Source organism: Mytilus edulis, chromosome 6 (genome assembly GCF_963676685.1).
Source record: "Mytilus edulis chromosome 6, xbMytEdul2.2, whole genome shotgun sequence".
NCBI classification, from domain to species: domain Eukaryota; kingdom Metazoa; phylum Mollusca; class Bivalvia; order Mytilida; family Mytilidae; genus Mytilus; species Mytilus edulis.
The window spans coordinates 44,147,687-44,169,404 of NC_092349.1; the positions used below are offsets into that span (position 1 = coordinate 44,147,687).

At 31.7% G+C, this 21,718-nt stretch overlaps 1 protein-coding gene across 2 annotated transcripts in view; it reads left to right on the forward strand.

Moving 5' to 3' along the window:
• Positions 1-2,001: 2,001 nt before the first annotated feature.
• Positions 2,002-21,718, forward strand: part of LOC139527736 (E3 ubiquitin-protein ligase CHFR-like) — a 32,750-nt gene continuing 13,033 nt past the window's right edge. Inside the window, exons 1-14 of one of the 2 annotated variants that reach the window (XR_011665423.1) lie at positions 2,002-2,175; positions 4,975-5,071; positions 5,894-5,942; positions 6,613-6,676; positions 7,829-7,942; positions 8,791-8,861; positions 10,385-10,650; positions 11,538-11,613; positions 12,825-12,903; positions 14,773-14,837; positions 15,890-15,981; positions 17,137-17,229; positions 19,800-19,879; positions 20,741-20,878. Coding sequence is in view for 1 of the 2 variants with exons in the window: in XM_071323377.1 (XP_071179478.1) it covers positions 2,076-2,175; positions 4,975-5,071; positions 5,894-5,942; positions 6,613-6,676; positions 7,829-7,942; positions 8,791-8,861; positions 10,385-10,650; positions 11,538-11,613; positions 12,825-12,903; positions 14,773-14,837; positions 15,890-15,981; positions 17,137-17,229; positions 19,800-19,879; positions 20,741-20,878 (1,384 nt within the window). In the remaining variant the exon portion in view is untranslated. The remainder of the gene's footprint in view (positions 2,176-4,974; positions 5,072-5,893; positions 5,943-6,612; positions 6,677-7,828; positions 7,943-8,790; positions 8,862-10,384; positions 10,651-11,537; positions 11,614-12,824; positions 12,904-14,772; positions 14,838-15,889; positions 15,982-17,136; positions 17,230-19,799; positions 19,880-20,740; positions 20,879-21,718) is intronic. The other variant, XM_071323377.1, reaches the window with a different exon arrangement.

Here is a 21,718-nt window from a genome sequence, read left to right on the forward strand (position 1 = left end):
AAACGTTATTATTATTTTTTTTAAATATTAGAACTTGCTTTTTTTTGTCTTTCTTTATCATTGAAAAGATTATATAATAACATACTGTTACACATTTTGTTTTATTCTTGATTTATATTATCCGATTATCTACTGATTTGTAACATTAATGATTGAAGTAGATATTTGTATGTTAGAAGATTAAGATAAGGTCCCTTCTAATGTATAAAGGTGTTATTATGCTGCTTATTCTGTGGTTCTTAGCATTGTTATCCCATTTATCATAGTGTATGTGTGCTATAGTATGTGATGTACCATTAACTATACAGTTCTAGTGTTGTAAACGTGATTTGAAAATGGTATATGTAGATCAAACAATGAATATAATTAAACACTTGTAAATTAAGAAGACCGGGCTATCGTTTTGAATGTTATTAATAATACCGCACAAATACAGCACATACATAGGAAGTCTTTTACAGAAATGGATATATACTCTATTGAATACTTATCACAAAGGTATCAGCATTTTGCATGAGCTCATAAAATATGGTTGAAAGATACTCTAGCGGTAGATAAAAATGTGGGAGGATTATGATTTTATGTACATTTCTTTTTCAAATGTGGTGAAGAGTTGTGCAAAGACTAAATGGGTTATACTTGCGGGCACACATTTTTAAAACTGCTGTGAAAATATGTTGTTGTTTAAATGTTAACATGGTTAAAGAAGACGAGGAAGACACCATGAGCAACAGGAACCCTCTCATAAAACAAGGAGATGATCTAAGGTGTTCAAGGAGGGTCAGCAGGTGTTATTGGTTAAATAGCTTGATGAGTCATATCCAGTATAATCACATTAGAAACATGTTGGTATATGTTAGGTATACCAATATCTTTTTAATTCTCTTATCTTATATTTCACCAAATGTGAAAGTTTTAAATGAAATCAGGTTTGCCATTTCTGTGTGATGGATACTACTGCTTTAAAAACTCATTTGTAGACAACACAGATATGAAATAATAAGGATCAAATCACACAGCATTGACAAATTTTTTTTGGGAAAAAAATACATGTACTATGAATCGTACAAGGAGAGGTAGAACATGTGGTATGGGCTTTACTCATAGTTGAAGGCCGTCAGGTGACTTATAACTGTTATTTTTTTTGAAATTTGGTTGAGCTTTGTCTCATAAGCAGTCATACCACTTCGCCTTTATTTAAAATCTTAATTTATGATTTAGATGGTACACAGTCAAACAAATCATAAAGGCGTCACGAAAACGTTCGAATGTTCCCATTTAAGGGATATTTGATTAAAATATTATGCAAGCCATGTATTATGGAAACACAATCCTTAGAACGTAGTATCAACTGCAAATAGCAATTCGAAGAACGAAATGAATATCAACAGAGCTATGTTTTAGTAAATTTTAGATAAATAATTTTTTTACATTTTTGGCGGCCATTTTGAAATGTCCGCCATTTAAATTTATTTTTAAAGTTTTAAATACCGCCTTGACTTACTTGAAACGTTGAATTACATTTGTTATGCTTTAAAAATATTAGAATTGAATATTATTTGCTGTAATCTTGAAAATGGCCGCCATATTGGATTTTTCAGGGTGGGTCCATATAGCTTAAATTGACAACCATATATAGATCTACCATTGTGCAAAGTTTCATGCTTTTATCATCAAACCCACAATTCTTTTGAAAAAATGCACGAATCAGCTGGACTAATATATCATTAGTCGGACAAGCGTATGGATGTAATTAATACGCGTTAGTTTGTTATCAAACTGTGTATTGACCTTTTAATTTTAGAATAATAGAGTTCAAATGTATCAATATTCATGTTGTAAGTTATTGTCATTTTGACGTAAATGTTTTTAAACCAATGGGACGATACGATTTATTTTCCGATTATCTCTGATATTTACTCATTTGATATGGTAAAGTCCCAACAGGTTCGAATAAGATCTTCCCAGCATATTAGCATTGGTTTCCCTCCCCCTTACTTATATTCCCCTGTTTGGGCAGATATCTAGAGACTTTGAGTCAGACCTGCACAATTTTAGGTGAATCAGTTTTAAGCATGGATGCAGATGCATGGGGACAGCTTGTCAGCTTGACAGATATCGATACTGAACCAATAATGCTAGCGTCAGACTCATTTACCATCGGAAGGGCAAAAGGTGGGGGAGATAAATGTAACTGAAACGTAAACATCAGTCAAGTTCGTTTTTTCCCGTTTATGGGTTTCTAAAACTGAGAACACACCTAAACTTTCTTCTTTTTATACAAAAAAAAAACCAACCCTCAACTCATTGTTCTCTTTCTTCGACTATTCAAAACAAACACATTGTAGTCTGTTGTTATTTATGTATTATTGTCATTTTGTTTATTTTCTTTGGTTACATCTTCTGACATCAGACTCAGACTTCTCTTGAACTGAATTTTAATGTGCGTATTGTTATGCGTTTACTTTTCTACATTGGTTAGAGGTATAGGGGGAGGGTTGAGATCTCACAAACATGTTTAACCCCGCCGCATTTTTGCGCCTGTCCCAAGTCAGGACCCTCTGGCCTTTGTTAGTCTTGTATTATTTTAATTTTAGTTTCTTGTGTACAATTTGGAAATTAGTATGGCGTTCATTATCACTGGACTAGTATATATTTGTTTAGGGGCCAGCTGAGGGACGCCTCCGGGTGCGGGAATTTCTCGCTACATTGAAGACCTGTTGGTGACCCTCTGCTGTTGTTTTTTATTTGGTCGGGTTGTTGTCTCTTTGACACATTCCCCATTTCCATTCTCAATTTTACTAATATGAGGCAGGCATTATCTGTGAAATGGGGAGAAGTGTGTATGAATAATTTTTTAAAATTCAAACATGTTAAAAAAAGAAACGGAAACACCGTAATGTTTCTGGATTTGGTTCTGTTGTTAGGGATTTAGTTGTGATGTTATTTAAGTTAAGACATCATATTTAATGTAAACAAAGACTGATCGAAAGAAACGCTTTCATCAGGTAACGTTCATATAGAACGATTATTAAAAATGAATTGGTATTGAGTTCCAATCCTTTATTTTACTATACTGATAAATATATATTTTTTTCAAAGTCTCATGCATACAAGACTGGGAAAAGGAAGTAGATTTCTGCGTAAATGCAGGGATTTAAAAAAGTTTGAAAAAAAGTTCTATATATATAAATTGAACATATTGAAAAATTCTGGAAATTTTCCTGATTTTTGTTTTATTTTGTTTTTTTACCCCACTTCCATGTTGAGCAAGGGATATATATATATACAGATATATATTTGTTTCCTAACCAGTTCATTTAGGGGTCCTCTTCATGGTCTGAGTTAACGTTTCGACTATGTTTATTTCTTTGAGAAATTAGAGACAATAATTAAGATTTTAATAACTAAATTTTCAAGTGTTGGGAGAAATTTCAGGATAAACACAATATATGTACATTGTCAGAAAATATAAAATCATGATGTATAGAAGATGTGGTATGATTGCCAATTAAACAACTGTGAGTCTGTCCACAAGAGACCAAAATGACACAGACATTAACAACTATAGGTCACCGTATGGCCTTTAATAATGAGCAAAGCCCATACTGCATAGTCAGCTATAAAAGGCTATGATATCAAAATTCAACAAGAAAACCAACGGCCTTATTTATATAAAAAAATGAATGATTAAAAAATATGTTATAGATAAACAAACGACAACAACTGAATTACAGCCTCCATAAAAAATGTGGAGTGGTTAAACATGTTAGCAGGATCCCAACCCCCCCTTAAATGGGACAGTGGTATAACAGCACAACATCAATGAACATAAGAAGACAGGGGATTTTCTTACATGTCTTATTTAATCAATTAAATTGAAACAAACACAAGTCTGTAAGAGAACCTTACTAGACTGTAGTGATGAATTACCATAAGCAAGGCTTTAGAAGGTAAAATTGTTCAGAAAAATCCTGTTTAACTTGGTATCAGGTTGATTCACTCTGATTACATACATGTACATAATCATGTAATATTCCACTGGATCTGTTTGCCCTAAGTACATTTGCCCTGGGTTCTTTCTCGCTTTTTTAATTCTTCTACTACAGTGTCAGTTGTATTTACATGATTTAGGTTTAAATTGAACTTATTCATGTTATTCAAATATTTATATAAATATGATCAATACAAAAGAAAATATCTTATATTCTCGAAAATTTGCTCATTTAACCTTGATAACCATGATAACTAATTGTTCAATTCAATGAATATATTTTTGATCAACCATGGAAAATCAATGAAACAAGACTTTTAAGGGATAAACTATGCTGTAATAACAAGGCTTAGTCATCACAGGCATATAACTATATATTATCAGATAATATAAGACACTTTGGTATTACTTGGAAGATTAATCGTGCGCATAAGTTATGAGGCATACCTTCATGCTCTGATCATTAATTCTTACAATAAATTAATGTACATAAGATGTATCTAATATGTGTAGAGATGTAGAGAAACTGTAAAAACATCCTTTAGATATTATAGGCATGTATTTTCTATAATAACATAGGTGTACTTATCTGCTTATGCATGATTGACAACCTAAATGAACTAAGTTATCTTTCTTAAGTTTATTATACATAAAGACAATAATAATATCAATAGAACTTGTTTACCATTTAACAAAATGAACGATGTATATTGTGCCTTTGAAACCTGTAACATACAAATGTTATCACAGTTTTCTGATTTTTTTTAGTCCAAGATTAAAAACGCACATGTTATTTTTCTCCAATAACTTATTTACTTGTTATATGTAGCAAAACAAATTGATTGTTTTTTTTTAAATGTACAATGATGCATATTTTTACCTTCTAGTACATGGATTAAGGCTGTGAGATTGTTGATACAAATAAGTTTGTAATGGTTATAATCAAATAAAATGTAACTTTTTTGCTTATAATATTGTAGACTGTGATTTACCATATACTGACAACAAGCTTGTGTCCAGTAGACATTGTAGCATACAGAAAGATGAGAGTGGAACTGTCTGGCTCTGTGATTCAAGGTATGTACAATGAATGGTCAAACAAATTTATACAAACATGACAAAGCACAATGATATTTTCCTGGAAGATATATATATATACATATATAGAGTTTTCTTGCTTTACGGTTATAAAGTTTCATACATATCAAGATCCGGACATACTGCATCTTTTAGGAAAATTTACACATCCCACAAAACATGCAAAAGGCAAAACATGTTGTTTATTTTTGTTATCCTAGTACATTCTATTTGTTATAGTGTCAATTATTTTTGTTTACTACACTTAAAATTTTCATGTAGTTAAGTACAATTTTGACCTTCAAAACTGGGATTACTTTTTTAATGCTCTCACTGTTGGCATTAAGACCCATCTATCCTTCCGTCTTTCCAATTTCCATTCCAAAGCTTGAATGGGGGCATTCAGACACATTCTTTTGTATATTTAATGTTGCTACGTATATCTGGCACAAAATGATTAAAACTATCAGTCATGGTTTATTGAGTTTTCAACAGCCTTCAACAATGAGCAAAGCCCAAACCACATAGTCAACCAGAAATGACAAATGTACAACAATTCAAATGAGAAAACTAACCGCCTGATTTATTTTTTCTAAAAAGAAACATGAGCAAAAACAAATATGTAGCACAGCAACATTATCTACAACCACTGAACATGCTGAATTACAAATGTAAGCTTCTGACTTTGGAAAGGCACATACATAATGTGGTGGGGTTAAACATTTAAAATCTGTATTGCAAACAGATCTACATGTATTCAGGTATTGGTAAAGGTTTCAAAAACTAATAGATATCTGCTTTGATCTTGAGTATTATTTTTAGCACAAATGGAACACTACTGAATCTGAAAGTAAAGATTTCAAAAGGAAATGTAAGTATTATAGCTGACTATAGGGTTTGGGTTTTGCTTATTTTTGAAGGCATTGTCTATTATCGTTAGTAATACATTGTTATAATTTATGAAACTGATTTAAATATTTTAAAAACAACTCTCTGTAAAAATGCTTAATAGCGAGTAAGGTTGTGAGAAAGTAGGGATTAAGAATAAGTGAAAACGGATAAATCTATGTCTCTAATTTTTTGGAAATTTATCTTGCAGAACAAGATTGAAATAAAAGAAAATGAAAATAAATCTAAATTTTATGATATCACTCGCATATGAACAGTTTGGCAAACTTTAAACCACACTTAGATTGATTGGAGATTACTATGTCGTCTCATTACATATAGATACATCACTCTCAAACCAGAATATTGATCACCTACCCATATTCATCTAGATTGTTTAAGCCTTACCAACCTAAGCTAGAGTTATGTCCCTTGGTCTCACGAATAAGTCTGGTATCATTCAGTATAAAAAAGTGTATCTCAAATCTTTTCTGGTCTATCTGACTTTGAGATAAGGAGAGTCCACTGTATAGTGAATAATTGATTTTTCCCTGTTTTTAATCAATTTTTTGCCAGCTTGCAATACTTACAGGACTGCTGATTTGAAGTATATACTTAATTAACCTATGGAAAACCTTTTCTTTATTCTTTAGAAGAAAGAACTGCAGCATGGAGATGACTTTTATATCGTGTATAAAAAGGGTGAAGAAGAAAAAAGTAAGCTGAGTTTGAAGCTTTCTAGAACTTGCTATGTAATGTTGGTGCTTGAAAGTCATTGAAGACCGTATGACATCCTTTAACTGTTTTGATTGATATGTATTAAAGGATTGCTGTTGACATTGTCTTCTGGATAAACTTCTTATTTGTATTCTAAATTTACCTGTATTTATAGAATAACTATTCGAAGAATTCAAATAGAGAAAAATATTCAACGAGTGACCGAACAACACATTAATTCACGAATGCACGTAGCGCATGAGTTAATTACCGGTATCTGTTTTGTTATGTCACCAGTTGAATATTTTTCGATATTTGAATTCTTTCATTAGTTATACTTTTTATTACATTGGCAAATAGCTCTTTTTTAAGAAATTAATTAAAACATGTAAGGAACTATGTCTTTTTTCTACGCATTCACAATTTGTTTTGATCCACCGTTTAATCGACGTCATGACAACGCCTTTTGTTGTATGACGTCAGAGAATGAAATAACCATGTTTATTTCACATGTGAAATTATCGTTTTTTTGTAACTTGGAAATCAATGTAATTCACTGCAACCAATGTAATAATTTAAGTTAATTTTGTGGTTTTAAATGAAATAATGTATAGAAAATCAAAGTTTTCACTATAAATTGATTTAAGCTGAGTTTTAAATTATTATTATACGCCCTTTTACAGGAAATATTTTGGTATACCGTTGTCCTTCTGTCTGTCCTCAACACTTTGAACAATAACCCCAAAACTCTTTCACCAGTTTTGATAAAACTTTGATGAATTGTTTATATGTATTGATGTAAGCTCAAAATGGGAGGTATCCAGTTTTCTGACTATAACTTTAAATGCTTTGAGCAATTTTCAGGAGACTTTGAGGAATTGATTATAAATATTGACATGAGTTCCCCTTTGATTTCCCAAGACAAGACTATTCTTAAAAAAAAAAGGGGGGATTTTTGAACAACAAGGCATATCATGTCCTCATGACACTACTCTTTACTAGATAGTTATAATAGAGCATCATAAATGTCAATTTTTGATGCTGTATAATCATTGTTTAACTTTATTTTATATAATGAATTATATTGAAATTAGAAATCATATCAGAAAACCAGTTTGAAGTTTCATTCTTAATACTTTTTTGACATTTTAGATGTTGGTTTTGTGTACCAGAGCATGGCAGAACTTGCTAAAGAAGATTCATCAGAAGCAGAACAAACCCAGGAATATGAAACAGATGCCAATATATTGGATGCTACTGTTGCAGGTAGGTTTGACACTTTTCCTTTGTTGAGGATAGTTTCGAAGCCCATGAATTTCCGTTTTGGCAAAAAATAAATGCTGGGTTACTGTCTCATTTAGTTTTTCCCAAATCTCCAGTTTCTACAATAATTTTCATGGTTTTATACAACATTTCTGATTACTCCAGCAGTTGTTTATAAAAAAAAGGTAATAAAATGTTAGTTTACTACCTATTAACACAATTGCTTGGCATAGAAATAAAGTTATGACTTACCCTACTGCTAATTATAGAGGATTTATCATTTATGGTTGTGGACATTTGTTTATTCTAAGCAAAAAGTAAAATCACAAAAATACTGAACTCCAAGGAAAATTCAAAGCGGAAAGTCCCTAATTAAATGGTAAAATATTCCTGACTTGGTACAGGCATTTTCTTATGTAGAAAATGGTGGATTGAACCTGGTTTTAAAGCTAGCTAAACCTCTCACTTGTATGACAGTCGCATCAAATTCCATTATATTGACAACGATGTGTGAACAAAACATACAAAAACAATAGGCAAAAATGTCACAAATAGGGGTAAATAGTCTAATTCGGTAGGTCCCATCGTGACATAAGGAACATATCCGATAGCAAGTTAGGGAATAAAAATGTAATTTTAGAAAAATTTTGGACAAACTTGCATTTTGATTTTCTATTTAATATTTTTAAAATAATGATTTTGCATGCACTAAAGCAAAACTTTTTACATGTCTTTATCCCTTTCTGTATATACAAATAGTGCATTAGGAGTGTTTAACTTCTTTTTATTGCGTAGAATAACAAACTTTCTGTTATTATTACATGATGTCTTCTTGTATATATTTATAACAGATGTTGATGTTAACTTCCTGGATGATACTGAAGAAGATACACGGGATGATGCCAGTAAAAAAAGGACAAAGGTATTTTATTATGATAGTTTAATTGATGCAATTTTCAAAATACAGTATCACCAATCCATATAGAAACGAACATGTGGCATGATTGCCATTTAAATGAGACAACTCTCCACAAGAGACCTATCTTAATGACACAGAAATTAACAACTAAAGGTCACCATACAGTTTTCAACAATGTGCAAAGCCCATTCTACATAGTAAGCTATAAAATAATGAAAGAAAAACAAAAATGTAACACAGCAACAACTGACAATCACTGAATTACAGGCTCCTGACTTAGAAAAGGGACATACAGAATGTGACAGGGTTTATTTGACAGCTAATTACACCTTATGTAAGAATCCGGGGTTTTGATTGGTTAATAGCCAGTGTATTTTTCACCAATTTACTGTTAACAAATGAATATCGTTCATTTTTAACGCCGCCGGGGTATTTGCTAAAAGGATATGCCTTTTTTACCCTCTCTGCCGTGGTATTTGCCAAAAAATACTCTATCCGACTGGACGCTTGTAACGTCATGATCATCAATGCGTTTTAGTACATTAACATTCGGTGTAATTAAACAGATATATCATGTTATTGAGGGGTATTTGCGAAAAATACCAGTCTTGAGAATGAATTTCCCTCGCCTTACGGCTCGTGAAATTTAACATTCTCTCGACTGGTATTTTTCGCAAATACCCCTCCTTAACATGATATATCTGTTCAAAATACTGACAAATTTTGTGTTAACATGTTTGGTTAAGTCAAGGAAGTCTCAAGTGTGAATAAACACCATTATACAAGAAATTGCTATTAAGTGAGATAGATGTAATTAGATATAGACAACATGTTTTAGTTTTTATGCCTAGGCCCTTTTAAAAGATCACAATCAATTTTATCCAAATATCTTATGTAGAACAGCAATATAAAGTTTTTGAGAGAATGTCAACACAATTAGTTTAGGATCCATTATGTCACAAGGAAAAGCATTTATGAAATAATTTAAAAACTTATTTATTTCTGTTTTTCAAAAAATGCATATGGTTTTAATTTTTATAGCAAATGACTTTTGGAAGTGCAAATGTAAAGTGCATGATAAAATCAACTTAACAGTTGCAAATATGTAAATTTTAATGGAAATTGCATGTCTTCTACTTGATTTATTCATAACTTTTAAGAACATGGATATTTTTTTAGCTCCTCACCTTTGTTTTGTTGAAGACTGTGTGTTTGGGATTTTTTGTCATTTTTGTTGTTGGGTTACTGACTAATTTTAAATGAATAACCTATATCACCTTTTATTCATTTCAAAACTATACATTCTTGCCATTTTACTAAAAATGAAAATGTTATGCTTTTTTCATCCTTCTCTTTATAACTGATTGTGACCACATGCTCTTAGCAATCATCAGTGAATCAATTAAACCTCAGTGTACATGTTTATTGATAAAGGAAATATATGTTGTTGAAAAAGACCTTTTAAACTTAAAAGAATTCAATGAGTATACGTAAGGTATGATTGTTTTTTTGATTATATTTTATAGAAAGATGAAGATAAAGATGGCAGTGAACCTGTGAAAAAAATGATGAAAACTTCAGAGGAAAGTAAAACAGACAAAGGTTCTGGTAATACTACAGAAGTGCCATCTGGTGAGAATAAAGAGAAAAGTAAAGAGGAGATAAGCAAGGAAGAAGCCTCCAAAATGAAGAGTGGGGCAGGAACAACCCCTGCAGCAGTACCAGATGTCGATGAGATAGAAGAGACATTAATGTGTAGTATTTGTCAGGAAATTATGTATAATTGTATCAGGTGAGGGATGTTATCTGTTGAATTTAATTCAACAAATGTGTAGTTTATGTCAAATTTTATTTGATTTATGTACCATGTGTAAGGTTCATACCTGTGACTGTTTAATGAATTTTTCACAGTAAATAATGATCAGTAACTGCTAAATTAAAAAAAAAAAGATATAGATTTTTAGAATTGACCATTTTTAACAATCAAATTACATAATGCAATTTAAAACAATCATGAATATTTATAATTTTAAGGGTTATTAACATGATTAACATCAGTCACATTTTTTTTCCAAATTGTAAGTTGATTGCAATAACAGGTACTACTATTAGTTTTCAATTAGACCCTTGAAACAAATCTTATACTTAACTTGTCCATGCCCAACGTTAAATTCTTTGTTGATATATAGATTCTTACATTGGTACCAATGTATTATCAGATTTATTCAATCCAGATAGTTAAATTATCAAATTTAAAAGTCCGAGATTTGGCGAGTAACTGTTTAAGAATCTGTTTCTCTAATGATTATCAAATGAATTTTCATTTCTGATGAACGAAAATCCCCTTCATGTGCCTTCCACATTCCACAAAGTTATCAATTTCTCTAACACCTGTAAGCCCATTTTGATTCATGCAGTGAGCTGATAAAGGTTATGAACCTTAAACTCAGCCAATCATCGGCAACTACACATTGATAGAAAAATTAAAAAGAGTAAAATTGTTGAAGAATAAGAGAAAAGTCTATATTTGTTTTGTTATTTTCTATAAACACTATGGTAAAGTTTTTATAGATAAAGTATCAAAACAACTGATGAAAATGCACTTATTTGTGGAACAAAACATTGAATGATAAATATGAAAAGACCTGTGTAAATAACCATAACTTCTTTATTTTACAGCTTACAACCTTGTATGCATTCCTATTGTGCTGGATGTTACTCTGACTGGATGCAAAAATCTAATGAATGTCCTACAGTAAGTTTTGATATAAGAAATAAATAGAAAAGCTGTATTTAGTTATAAAGATAAGAAAATGTGGTATGATTGCCTGATTGAGACAACTCTCCACAAGAAACCAAATGACACAGAAATTAACAACTATAGGTCACCGTACTGCCTTCAACAATGAGTAAGACTTGGATCACATAGTCAGCTACAGAAGGTCCCAAATTGACAAATGTAAAACAATTCAAATGAGAAAACTAACAGCCTGATTTATGTACAAAATAATGTATGAAAAACAAAAGAAACCACTGAATAACAGGCTCCTGACTTGGGACAGGCACATACAGAATGTGACAGGGTTAGAGTCTGCATTGTATAAAAAAACAAGGACATAAGATAGACTTTATTTAGCTTTTAACAGACATTGATATTTTCTATTTTGAAAAAGAGAAGATCCACATAAGATTGAATCTAAAAACAAAAGCCCTTTTTCAAAAGTATAGACATATCATCCAACTTTTTTTTATTTCAATTGTTGCTTAGTATTCATATAAAGCTGTCTGCATGAATAACATGATGTTGGAACTTTTATTTTTATTTTTCAACAGCGGAAACAGTCAAATTCATAATTTTTTTTCTTTAAAAACAAAGCCAAAGTTTAGACTAGAATTAAATATTTCACAACTTAAACTGCATGTTTAAAGTACTAATTATAATCCAATTATATAAAGTTATGCAGATCTGATTAGTGTCTCACCTTACCATTTAAATGAATGAACATAGAGAAAGGTTTTTAATAAAGTAATCCATTATTTCTCTAACAAAACTTAAATTAAGTTTGAGTTATTTCCCTTTAGTCATAGTTAAAACATTAAAAAAAACGTCTTTTTTTTTGTATTCCTTATGTAGAGCATTGTTGATTAAATGAGTCATGTTGACACCAAAGAGCAACTGACAGTTTGTCTGTTGATTTGGTTCTGATTAGCAGTATGAAAATTAGCTCCTGATTATTTAATTTTCTAAAAGATCACTCTAAACTATTGATCAAATTTCCTATTTTTTTAGGGGTAGATAGTACTATTACTAGCTAGTGCTTGTTTTTTATATATAATAATATATTGTTTCCCTGTTGCTTTGTACAATTATTCTATCTTGATATTAAACAGCATTAAATATGTGATATATGTTGATTTTAATTTCACCAGACCACTTTTGATAAAAAGTTTCAATTAATTTTTTAGTGTCGTATGAAAGTAAAAAGAATCAACAAAAACCATATTGTAAATAACTTGATAGAAGCTTATCTGAAAGAACATCCAGGTTTGTATTATACTGTGGATTTATTTATTTTCGTTGGAACCGATTTTTGTGGGTTGAGTAAAAAAAAAAAAAATAATTAGTATTTGATTTCATGGTTTTGCCAAAGTTCACATATATTCCTATAGAAAAATTGTAATTTGTCAAACATTCAAATTTGTGGTTCCCCTACACCATCTAAATCCATGAAAATTAGTGTCCAACAAATAATAATGAACCCACAGAAACTGTTTTTATGTGTCTTGGATTTTCAAACTTAAATTTTTGGTGAAATTATTTAAATAGCAATAAAATATCTAAAGCAGTTACCATATGGACCTGTCATATATATATGTACAAATGTATATACTTAAGTGAAATTACATATTTTTAAAAACACTAAAAGTTTATATGAAGAAAAGGATATCTTAAAGCTACGTTATTTTGAAATCAAATTGCTTTAAAACTGGATTTTTTATTTGTTCTGTCATTAATTTTCCCCCTTTCTTGAAAACTTGTGAGTTTGAGATCAGTTATGTGAGTTGAAAAGTATATATACATGTAGGAGTATTTTTCCTCTCATGAAATTTTAAGTTATTTTCTTTGAAGGCTACTGATTCTCACTTTTATTTTCACATACAGTATTTATTGTTTACATTTGACAAACAGATTTTTTCTGGAAAACATTAAAGGACATGACTATTGGGAATTTTTAAATTGGGCTCAAAACATTTACTTTGTTATTCATTAAAAAATGTTTTTTTTTAATGTATGTCAGTATTGTTTTTGTCGAGCCTGCAACTTTTGTTGCAGAAAGCTCAACATAGGGATAGTGATCCGGCGGCAGCGGAAATGGCGGCGGTGTTAGCTCACTTCTTAAAAGCTTTATATTTTAGAAGGTGGAAGACCTGGATGCTTCATACTTTGTATATAGATGCTTCATGTTACGAAGTTTCCGTCAGTCACATGTCCAATGTCCTTGACCTCATTTTCATGGTTCAGTGACCACTTCAAAAAAAAGTTCAAATTTTTTGTAATGTTGAATTCTCTCTTATTATAAGTAATAGGATAACTATATTTGATATGTGCTTACCTTGCAAGGTCCTCGTGTCTGTCAGACAGTTTTCACTTGACCTCGACCTCATTTCATGGATCAGTGAACAAGGTTAAGTTTTGGTGGTCAAGTCCATCTCTCAGATACTATAAGCAATAGGGCTAGTATATTCGGTGTATGGAAGGACTGTAAGGTGTACATGTCCAACTGGCAGGTGTCATCTGACCTTGACCTCATTTTCATGGTTCAGTGGTTATAGTTAAATTTTTGTGTTTTGGTCTGTTTTTCTCATACCATATGCAATAGGTCTACTATATTTGTTGTATGGAATGATTGTTAAGTGTACATGTCTAGCGGGCAGATGTCATGTGACCTTGACCTCATTTTCATGGTTCAGTGGTCAAAGTTAAGTTTTTGAGTTTTGGTCTTTTTATCTAATGCTATATGCCATAGGTCAACTATATTTGGTGTATGGAAATATTTTATGATCTTTATGTCAGTCGAGCAGGTTTTATTTAACCGTGACCTCATTTTCACGGTTCATTGCACAGTGTTAAGTTTTTGTGTTTTGGTCTATTTTTCTTAAACTATAAGTAATGTGTCAACTATATATGTTGTATAGAAGCATTGTTAGCTGTACCTGTCTGCCTGGCATGGTTCATCTGACCTGGACCTCTTTTTCAAGGTTCATTGGTCTTTGTTTAGTTATCTTGGTTAATGTTAAGTTTATGTGACAGTTGTAATAAAGCTTAGCTTTATACTTAGGACTATCAACATAATATCAATGATTAGTATAGAAGGCGAGACATTTCAGCGTGTGCACTCTTGTTTCATTATAGAAAAGAAAAGGCCTGAAGAAGACTTGAAAGCCCTTGATGCAAAGAATAAAATTACAAAAGATATGGTAACTAATTTATTTTACCCTAGCTTTATAACTTGATAAATGGGAAAACAAATTGATAGCTTAATTCAACTTTAAGTTATACATAATGGAAATTAACTTTATTCTTTAAAAAATGAAAACTTAAAAAAAAGAAAAAAAAAAAAAAAAAAGCAAAAAGCAAATAAAGCTGAAGATCTAGATACATAAAATTGAGAATGGAAATGGGGAATGTGCCAAAGAGACAACAACCCAACCATAGAAAAAAACAACAGCAGAAGGTCACCAACAGGTCTTCAATGTAGCAAGAAATTCCCGCACCAGGAGGCGTCCTTCAACTGGCCCCTAAACAAATATATACTAGTTCAGTGATAATGAACGCCATACTAATTTCCAAATTGTACACAAGAAACTAAAAGTTAAAATAATACAAGACTAACAAAGGCCAGAGGCTCCTGACTTGGAACAGGCCCAGAAAATGCGGCGGGGTTAAACATGTTTGTGAGATCTCAACCCTCCCCCTATACCTCTAGCCAATGTAGAAAAGTAAACGCATAATAATACGCACATTAAAATTCAGTTCAAGAGAAGTCCGAGTCTGATGTCAGAAGATGTAACCAAAGAAAATAAACAAAATGACAATAATACATAAATAACAACAGACTACTAGCAGTTAACTGACATACCAGCTCCAGACTTCAATTAAACTGACTGAAAGATTATGATTTCATCATATGAACATCAGTCACAATCCTTCCCGTTAGGGGTTTAATATCATACCATCATAACATATATGAGAAGAACATATATGAGAAGAACATAACCCGTGTCATGCCAACAACTGGTTTTTGAATACATGTGTACAAAAAACTTGAACTTTCTATTTTAAAAGCATTAATTATATGCAGAATTTCCTGTCCTTATTGTATTAAGTAATTTGCATTTTGTTTATTGTTCAGTAATGACATTAATAGATGTACCCAATCATTTCTGAATTTGCAGTTATGTATTTTGACAACTGTTAGATGAATTTTTCTGGTTAGGGTGAGTACCACTTTTTCACTTTAATATTTTAGATGACCCCAACGGCCACAGAAGGTTATGATCCAGATAATGAGGAGGAAGAGGAGGACTATACAGATTCTGATGCTGAGGATGATGAGGCAAGGTAGGTTTTAAATGGAAGGTCAAAATATTATATTGTACAATTCAATTGTGGATACTAGTGTTCTCGTTTTATTGAATGGGGTACAATTGTTTATCAGGTAAAGATCTATCTTCCCTGAAATTTTCAGATGAATCACACAACCCATTGTTGAGTTGCTGCCCCTGAATTGGTAATTTTCAGGAAGCTTTGAGGTTTTTGGTTATTATCTTAAATATTATTATAGATAGAGATACACTGTCAACAGCAATAATGTACAGCAAAGTTAATAAAGGCAACAGTAGTATACCGGTATTCGAAATTCATAAATCGATTGAGAAAAAAACCAAATTGGGATTACAAACTAAAACTGAGAGAAACACATAAAAAAGAGAACTACGAAACAATATTAAAATGGAACACACACAGAAACGAACTATATTATAACAATGGCCATTTTGCTGACCTATAAAAAAGTCAACATGACCAAAAAGGGAATATTTCATATTTTGGCACTGAATATGCAGGATATATATTCAAGTATTTGCACTGACTATGCAGGAAATATTTCATATTTGATGTTAAAACAAACATGTCCTCTCTAAAATGAAATTAATGGACTTCTGTGGTTTATTAATATTTTTGGAATACTGTTAATTGCGAGTGAAGAGGAAAATCACAAATTTGGATACTAAATGAAACACAAATTTTCATTAATTTTAGAAGTCAGGGCAAATAGCTTGTGAATCTACAAAACTATGTACCCTCAGAATAACATTTTTTCTCTATCCATGAACATTGGTACCAACGATGAATGAATTGTAATCTGTACCATGTTTGGCAAGAATTGTTTATAAAGAAGATTGCTAATTTAATATTAAAAAAATTGTTCTGATTAGACCACAAAATGGGTTAGATACAACATTTGTACAATTCTAAATTTTAATTGGTCTATTTCCAAATTTCTCCTCCTCTGTAATTTAAACTTAACGTAATGATTATTTGGAGTATTTACAGCAATTATTTTTTTCTGCATATTAACAGATTTGTATTTGCTTCCAACCCTATATATAATCCACAGAAAAAAAGATCATGTGATGTGCAACTCTCCAATATTTTTTTTTCCTTGAGAAATTCTTACAATATTTTCTTACTTTACGATCGATTTTTCTGTTGCAGAACAATTCCACCTGCTATAGCATTCAACCCACCAGTATTTACACCAGCACCACCCATGCTTTTTGGAATTGGTACACCATTTTTTGGAGCAAGGTAAGATTATTTACAGTTTACAACAGAAAACTAGTTTTTTTCCCTTGATATTAAAGAATTTTATGATGTCATTCAATACTACACTTAGAATAAGATTAATTTGAAAGCAAGCTTTGATCATGATAAAATTATTTTGTAGCTGTATTGCAGCCCAGGGCTCTCACTAGGAATTTTTCATAGTGAGTCCTGGGACTCATCACTTTTAGAAATGGTGAGTCCCAATAAATTTTGGTGAGTCCAGGATGCATGTAATTTTTTGTGTCATAATATAATGAAATATGACGAAATACAACTTAAACAATGCATGTTGGATTGGTAGTTTTTATTATATCAATAAAAAATCATGATCTCTTAATAGTTATTGTTCAAAATATATACATGTAACAGACTTCTTCTGGGTCTATCAATTCTTGATGTTGGGCCACATTGAAAAAAAATGTTGATTTGCCAAAGCCAGAGTTCCATAAAAAAGATTAGGGCAAAAGGTAGTGTTTTAGTTTTTTTTTTTTTTAAATATGAATGGATTATTTAATAATTAAACTCAGTAAAAGAATCTGCCTGGAGATTTTTAGTTACAGTACCAAAATTTAAATTACTTCCCCTTTACACCCTTTTCCCAATTAAATTGGTGTAGATTGAATTATATATACCAAGTTAAACTATTTTCATGGCACTTCTACATCAGCTGTTTATTTTAAATGTCTATAAATATCCCGACAGGGTTGTCTATTATTTAGGGGTTACCCCCAAGTATTTTCCCCGACAAAAATGATCATGTGACATGTTTGTCAACAAAAGAAAACATGTGGTCAAGGAATTAATTCAATTTCTGGATTATACTGCTTTTGATAATTTTGTTTGGATTTATATTCATTCCATTAAAAGGTACAGTCAAGCATTTGTATTTAAAAAAATAGTTTGCAAACAATTTTAATGCCCCACCTACTATAGTAGAGGGGCATTATGTTTTTTGGTCTGTGCCTCCTTGTCCGTTCGTTCGTCCCGCTTCAGGTTAAAGTTTTTGGTCGTGGTAGTTTTTGATGAAGTTGAAGTCAAATCAATTTGAAACTTAGTATACATGTTCCCTATGATATGATCTTTCTAATTTTAATGCCAAATTAAAGTATTGACCCCAATTTCACGGTCCAATGAACATGTAAAATGATAGTGCGAGTGGGGCATCCATGTACTATGGACACATTCTTGGTACTTTTCAATTTGACAAATGGGTAATAATCGTTCATTGGCTTGTTCAACCATGCAGACAATGTAAATTATAAATCTATCAGCTGTCTTAAATATTGATCTACACATCCAATCGATTTTTTTACATCGACTTCCAGTTTAGTTTCTTGTCAAAACAATGGCTCAAAACAATGTTGAATCATAAATATTCTAGGCAAAAGTATGTTTCTGGGACTCAGGGGTTACAATCAGGACATGTCCCAGGGTTTCTAAAATGACGCGTCCAGCTTGATTTCCATGCGTCCAGGACGCGTATACGTGTTTGGATCCATTAAAACGTTTAATCCCGCTGCAAATGTTTGCACCTGTCCTAAGTCAGGAATCTGATGTACAGTAGTTGTCGTTTGTTTATGTAATATATACGTGTTTCTCGTTTCTCGTTTTGTTTATATAGATTAGACTGTTGGTTTTCCCGTTTGAATGGTTTTACACTAGTAATTTTGGGGCCCTTTATAGCTTGTTGTTCGGTGTGAGCCAAGGCTCCGTGTTGAAGGCCGTACTTTAACCTATAATGGTTTACTTTTTAAATTGTTATTTGTATGGAGAGTTGTCTCATTGGCACTCACACCACATCTTCCTATATCTACTTAACGAGAACCCTGTACAGCAGCCATTTTAAAGTCTAGAGCTTCCCTAAAGGGGATACTTGGAACATGCAGCTTGAAGCTTGTTCTTGAGAATGAATAAATGATCCCTAGAAGCTATGGATGTTTTCTATGTTTTATTTCATTATTGTCAATAGACTATTTTCACATTACCCACTTTTGACTCTGGAGTTTGTATTTTTTATATACAGGTTACCTACTCTGCGGTAGGACATCCTGGTACTCGGTCAAGTAGGAGCAACTTAAAAAAATAAAATCAAGCTTACAATCTGTACAATTTGTGGGGGGGGAATTGACTGCTATACGTTTTATATACACAACAAAATCATCAGAAAACAGTACACTTTCCCCCCAAATTGCACTAATTATATGTTTGATTTTACTTCTTTTGGTTGCTCTTACCTGACTGAGTACCAGGATGTACAACCACAGAGTAGTTTGCTGCTTTGAGAGTGTTGGTTTATTTTATCAGCTTACAAACATTTCAAAACCCCTTCACTGCATGAATGCTGACATATTTAAAAAAAAAAATGAAAACATTGAAAACTAAATCTCATTAAAAGTGATATCATTGAAAAGCAATGTATTTTTATGTAAATGTCAATGAACTATCAGAATTTTTTTTTAAAAGGTAAAAAGTTAAACTGTTAGTTCTATGGTATGCTATCTTTGATTTGACATATATGCATTTGTATTTGTATCTTGAAATTTGTTTTTCAGACCAGCAGCCACAAAATGTCGCCAGTGTCCAGGTTATGTAGCTCCGCCCACTGTTCCTCCTACAGGCATATTTCAGACAGGTGTGAAATTTTATTTTCAGCATGCAGTTTTTGTTTCTCTTCTCTAATAATACATAAAAAGTATATAAACAGGATCACCAGAAATACCGGACAGTAGATCAGATCACATAGACCATCTTCTTCTTCTGTTCTGTATCTTCCTCCTGCTGATGATGAGGAGCACATCCACTAACAAAATCTTAAAAAAGAGACATACACAGAAATTAAATACAGAATGAACAATGCATGTATCAGACAAAGAACACTCTTTTTTTTTAAATTTTGCCCTGTTTTAGTGGCAATGCATCATTGATTTTGGAATACTGTAATGTTCCACAATTTTGCAATGGATGAATTGCTTATAGATTCTGGTCAAATTATGCACAAAATTCAAATTCTGGTCAAATTATGCACAAAATGTAAAAGTCTGGCCAAATTAAGCACAAAATTAAAGCAAAGTACCGGTATTTGGATAACATTTTTGAACAGCAAAAATATTTGGAAAAAATGGTTATACAACACATTAACATAATTTTTCTCTGCTATTCCTTTCTTAACTAGATAAAGGCTACATGATACTGCAATTGTAAAAATGGATATAGAGCAGTATAGATCTCACAAAAATTCCTAGAACAAAGAAAGAAACCTTGTTTTATAGGTATATGTGGAGGTAGATCATTGCACCTTGATCTCATATACATAGTTTCATCAAAAGTGGACACATCACTATAAGAATCATACCACAAGTTGTACACAGGCAACTTTATTATGTTGCTATTTGAAAGATGATAGTAATCTATTTTGAGTTGCAGAGTTTTTTTTCAATAATTCACTGGGTGAATATCCACTTAGGTCTTACAACATTGAATTGTTTCATTTCAGCAATAAATGTTGTGGGCACTGCTTTAGGTTTGAATCAGGGAGGTAACCAGACTACAGGCACAGCCACTGAGAAGAAGGAAGAGGAGGAGTCAGAAGCAACACAATCTCTGGGTGATGGGGCTGAAGCTTCTACCTCTGGTATGAATAAAAAGAGATAAAAGAATATATTTGACAAATTAAAATAAAAATGAATGTGAATGGATATAGGAAAGGACTTCCAAAATTCCTCCACAACCAGTGTACTGTTGATTCATTATATAATTATTATTCGTTATGCCTCGTTCACATGGACATTTAATTAGAATCGGATTCGCTTATCACATTCGCACACTCTTCTTTTTTAATTCGAATTGATTCGAATTTTCTAATTCGAATTAGTCAATTCGCATTAGAAATACTTTTTGTTAATACGAATTAAAAGCTAACATCGTTTGGACAGTAAAGCGAATTTGACGCGCATTGCAATTGGAATTAGAATTGACGTTAGGACGTAAAACGTTTCGAATGCGAATTAAACTAATTCGAATTAGTTCATACGAATCAAATTCGAATTACGTGTGAACTCAGCATGAAATACCAATGTTCATGGATTTCGTGTGTAGATGAACAACAAATTTACATGTTCAACAAAGTACAAACTTTCTATAGGCTTGGAAGCAAATTTTTGCAAAACCAAGAAATCAAGTCGAAATTTGTTTTCCTCAACCCACAAAAAATTGATACTAACGAAAATAAATGAATTGACAGTATTTTGTTTAGTAATTTTGCATCCATCAAATGGATATACAAGCATTGATTATGTACAACCCATTTCCAAAAATAAAAATAAAAACCCTTTCACCTCTTCCACATTATTGTAAAGGAAATAGGCCAGAGACAAAATCACAGAAGGATTAGAGAATATTACTATTACTTTGGTCTGATGAAATCCAAAGTGTTTGAAATTACTTATAGGGCATTCAGTAATTAAAACTTCTG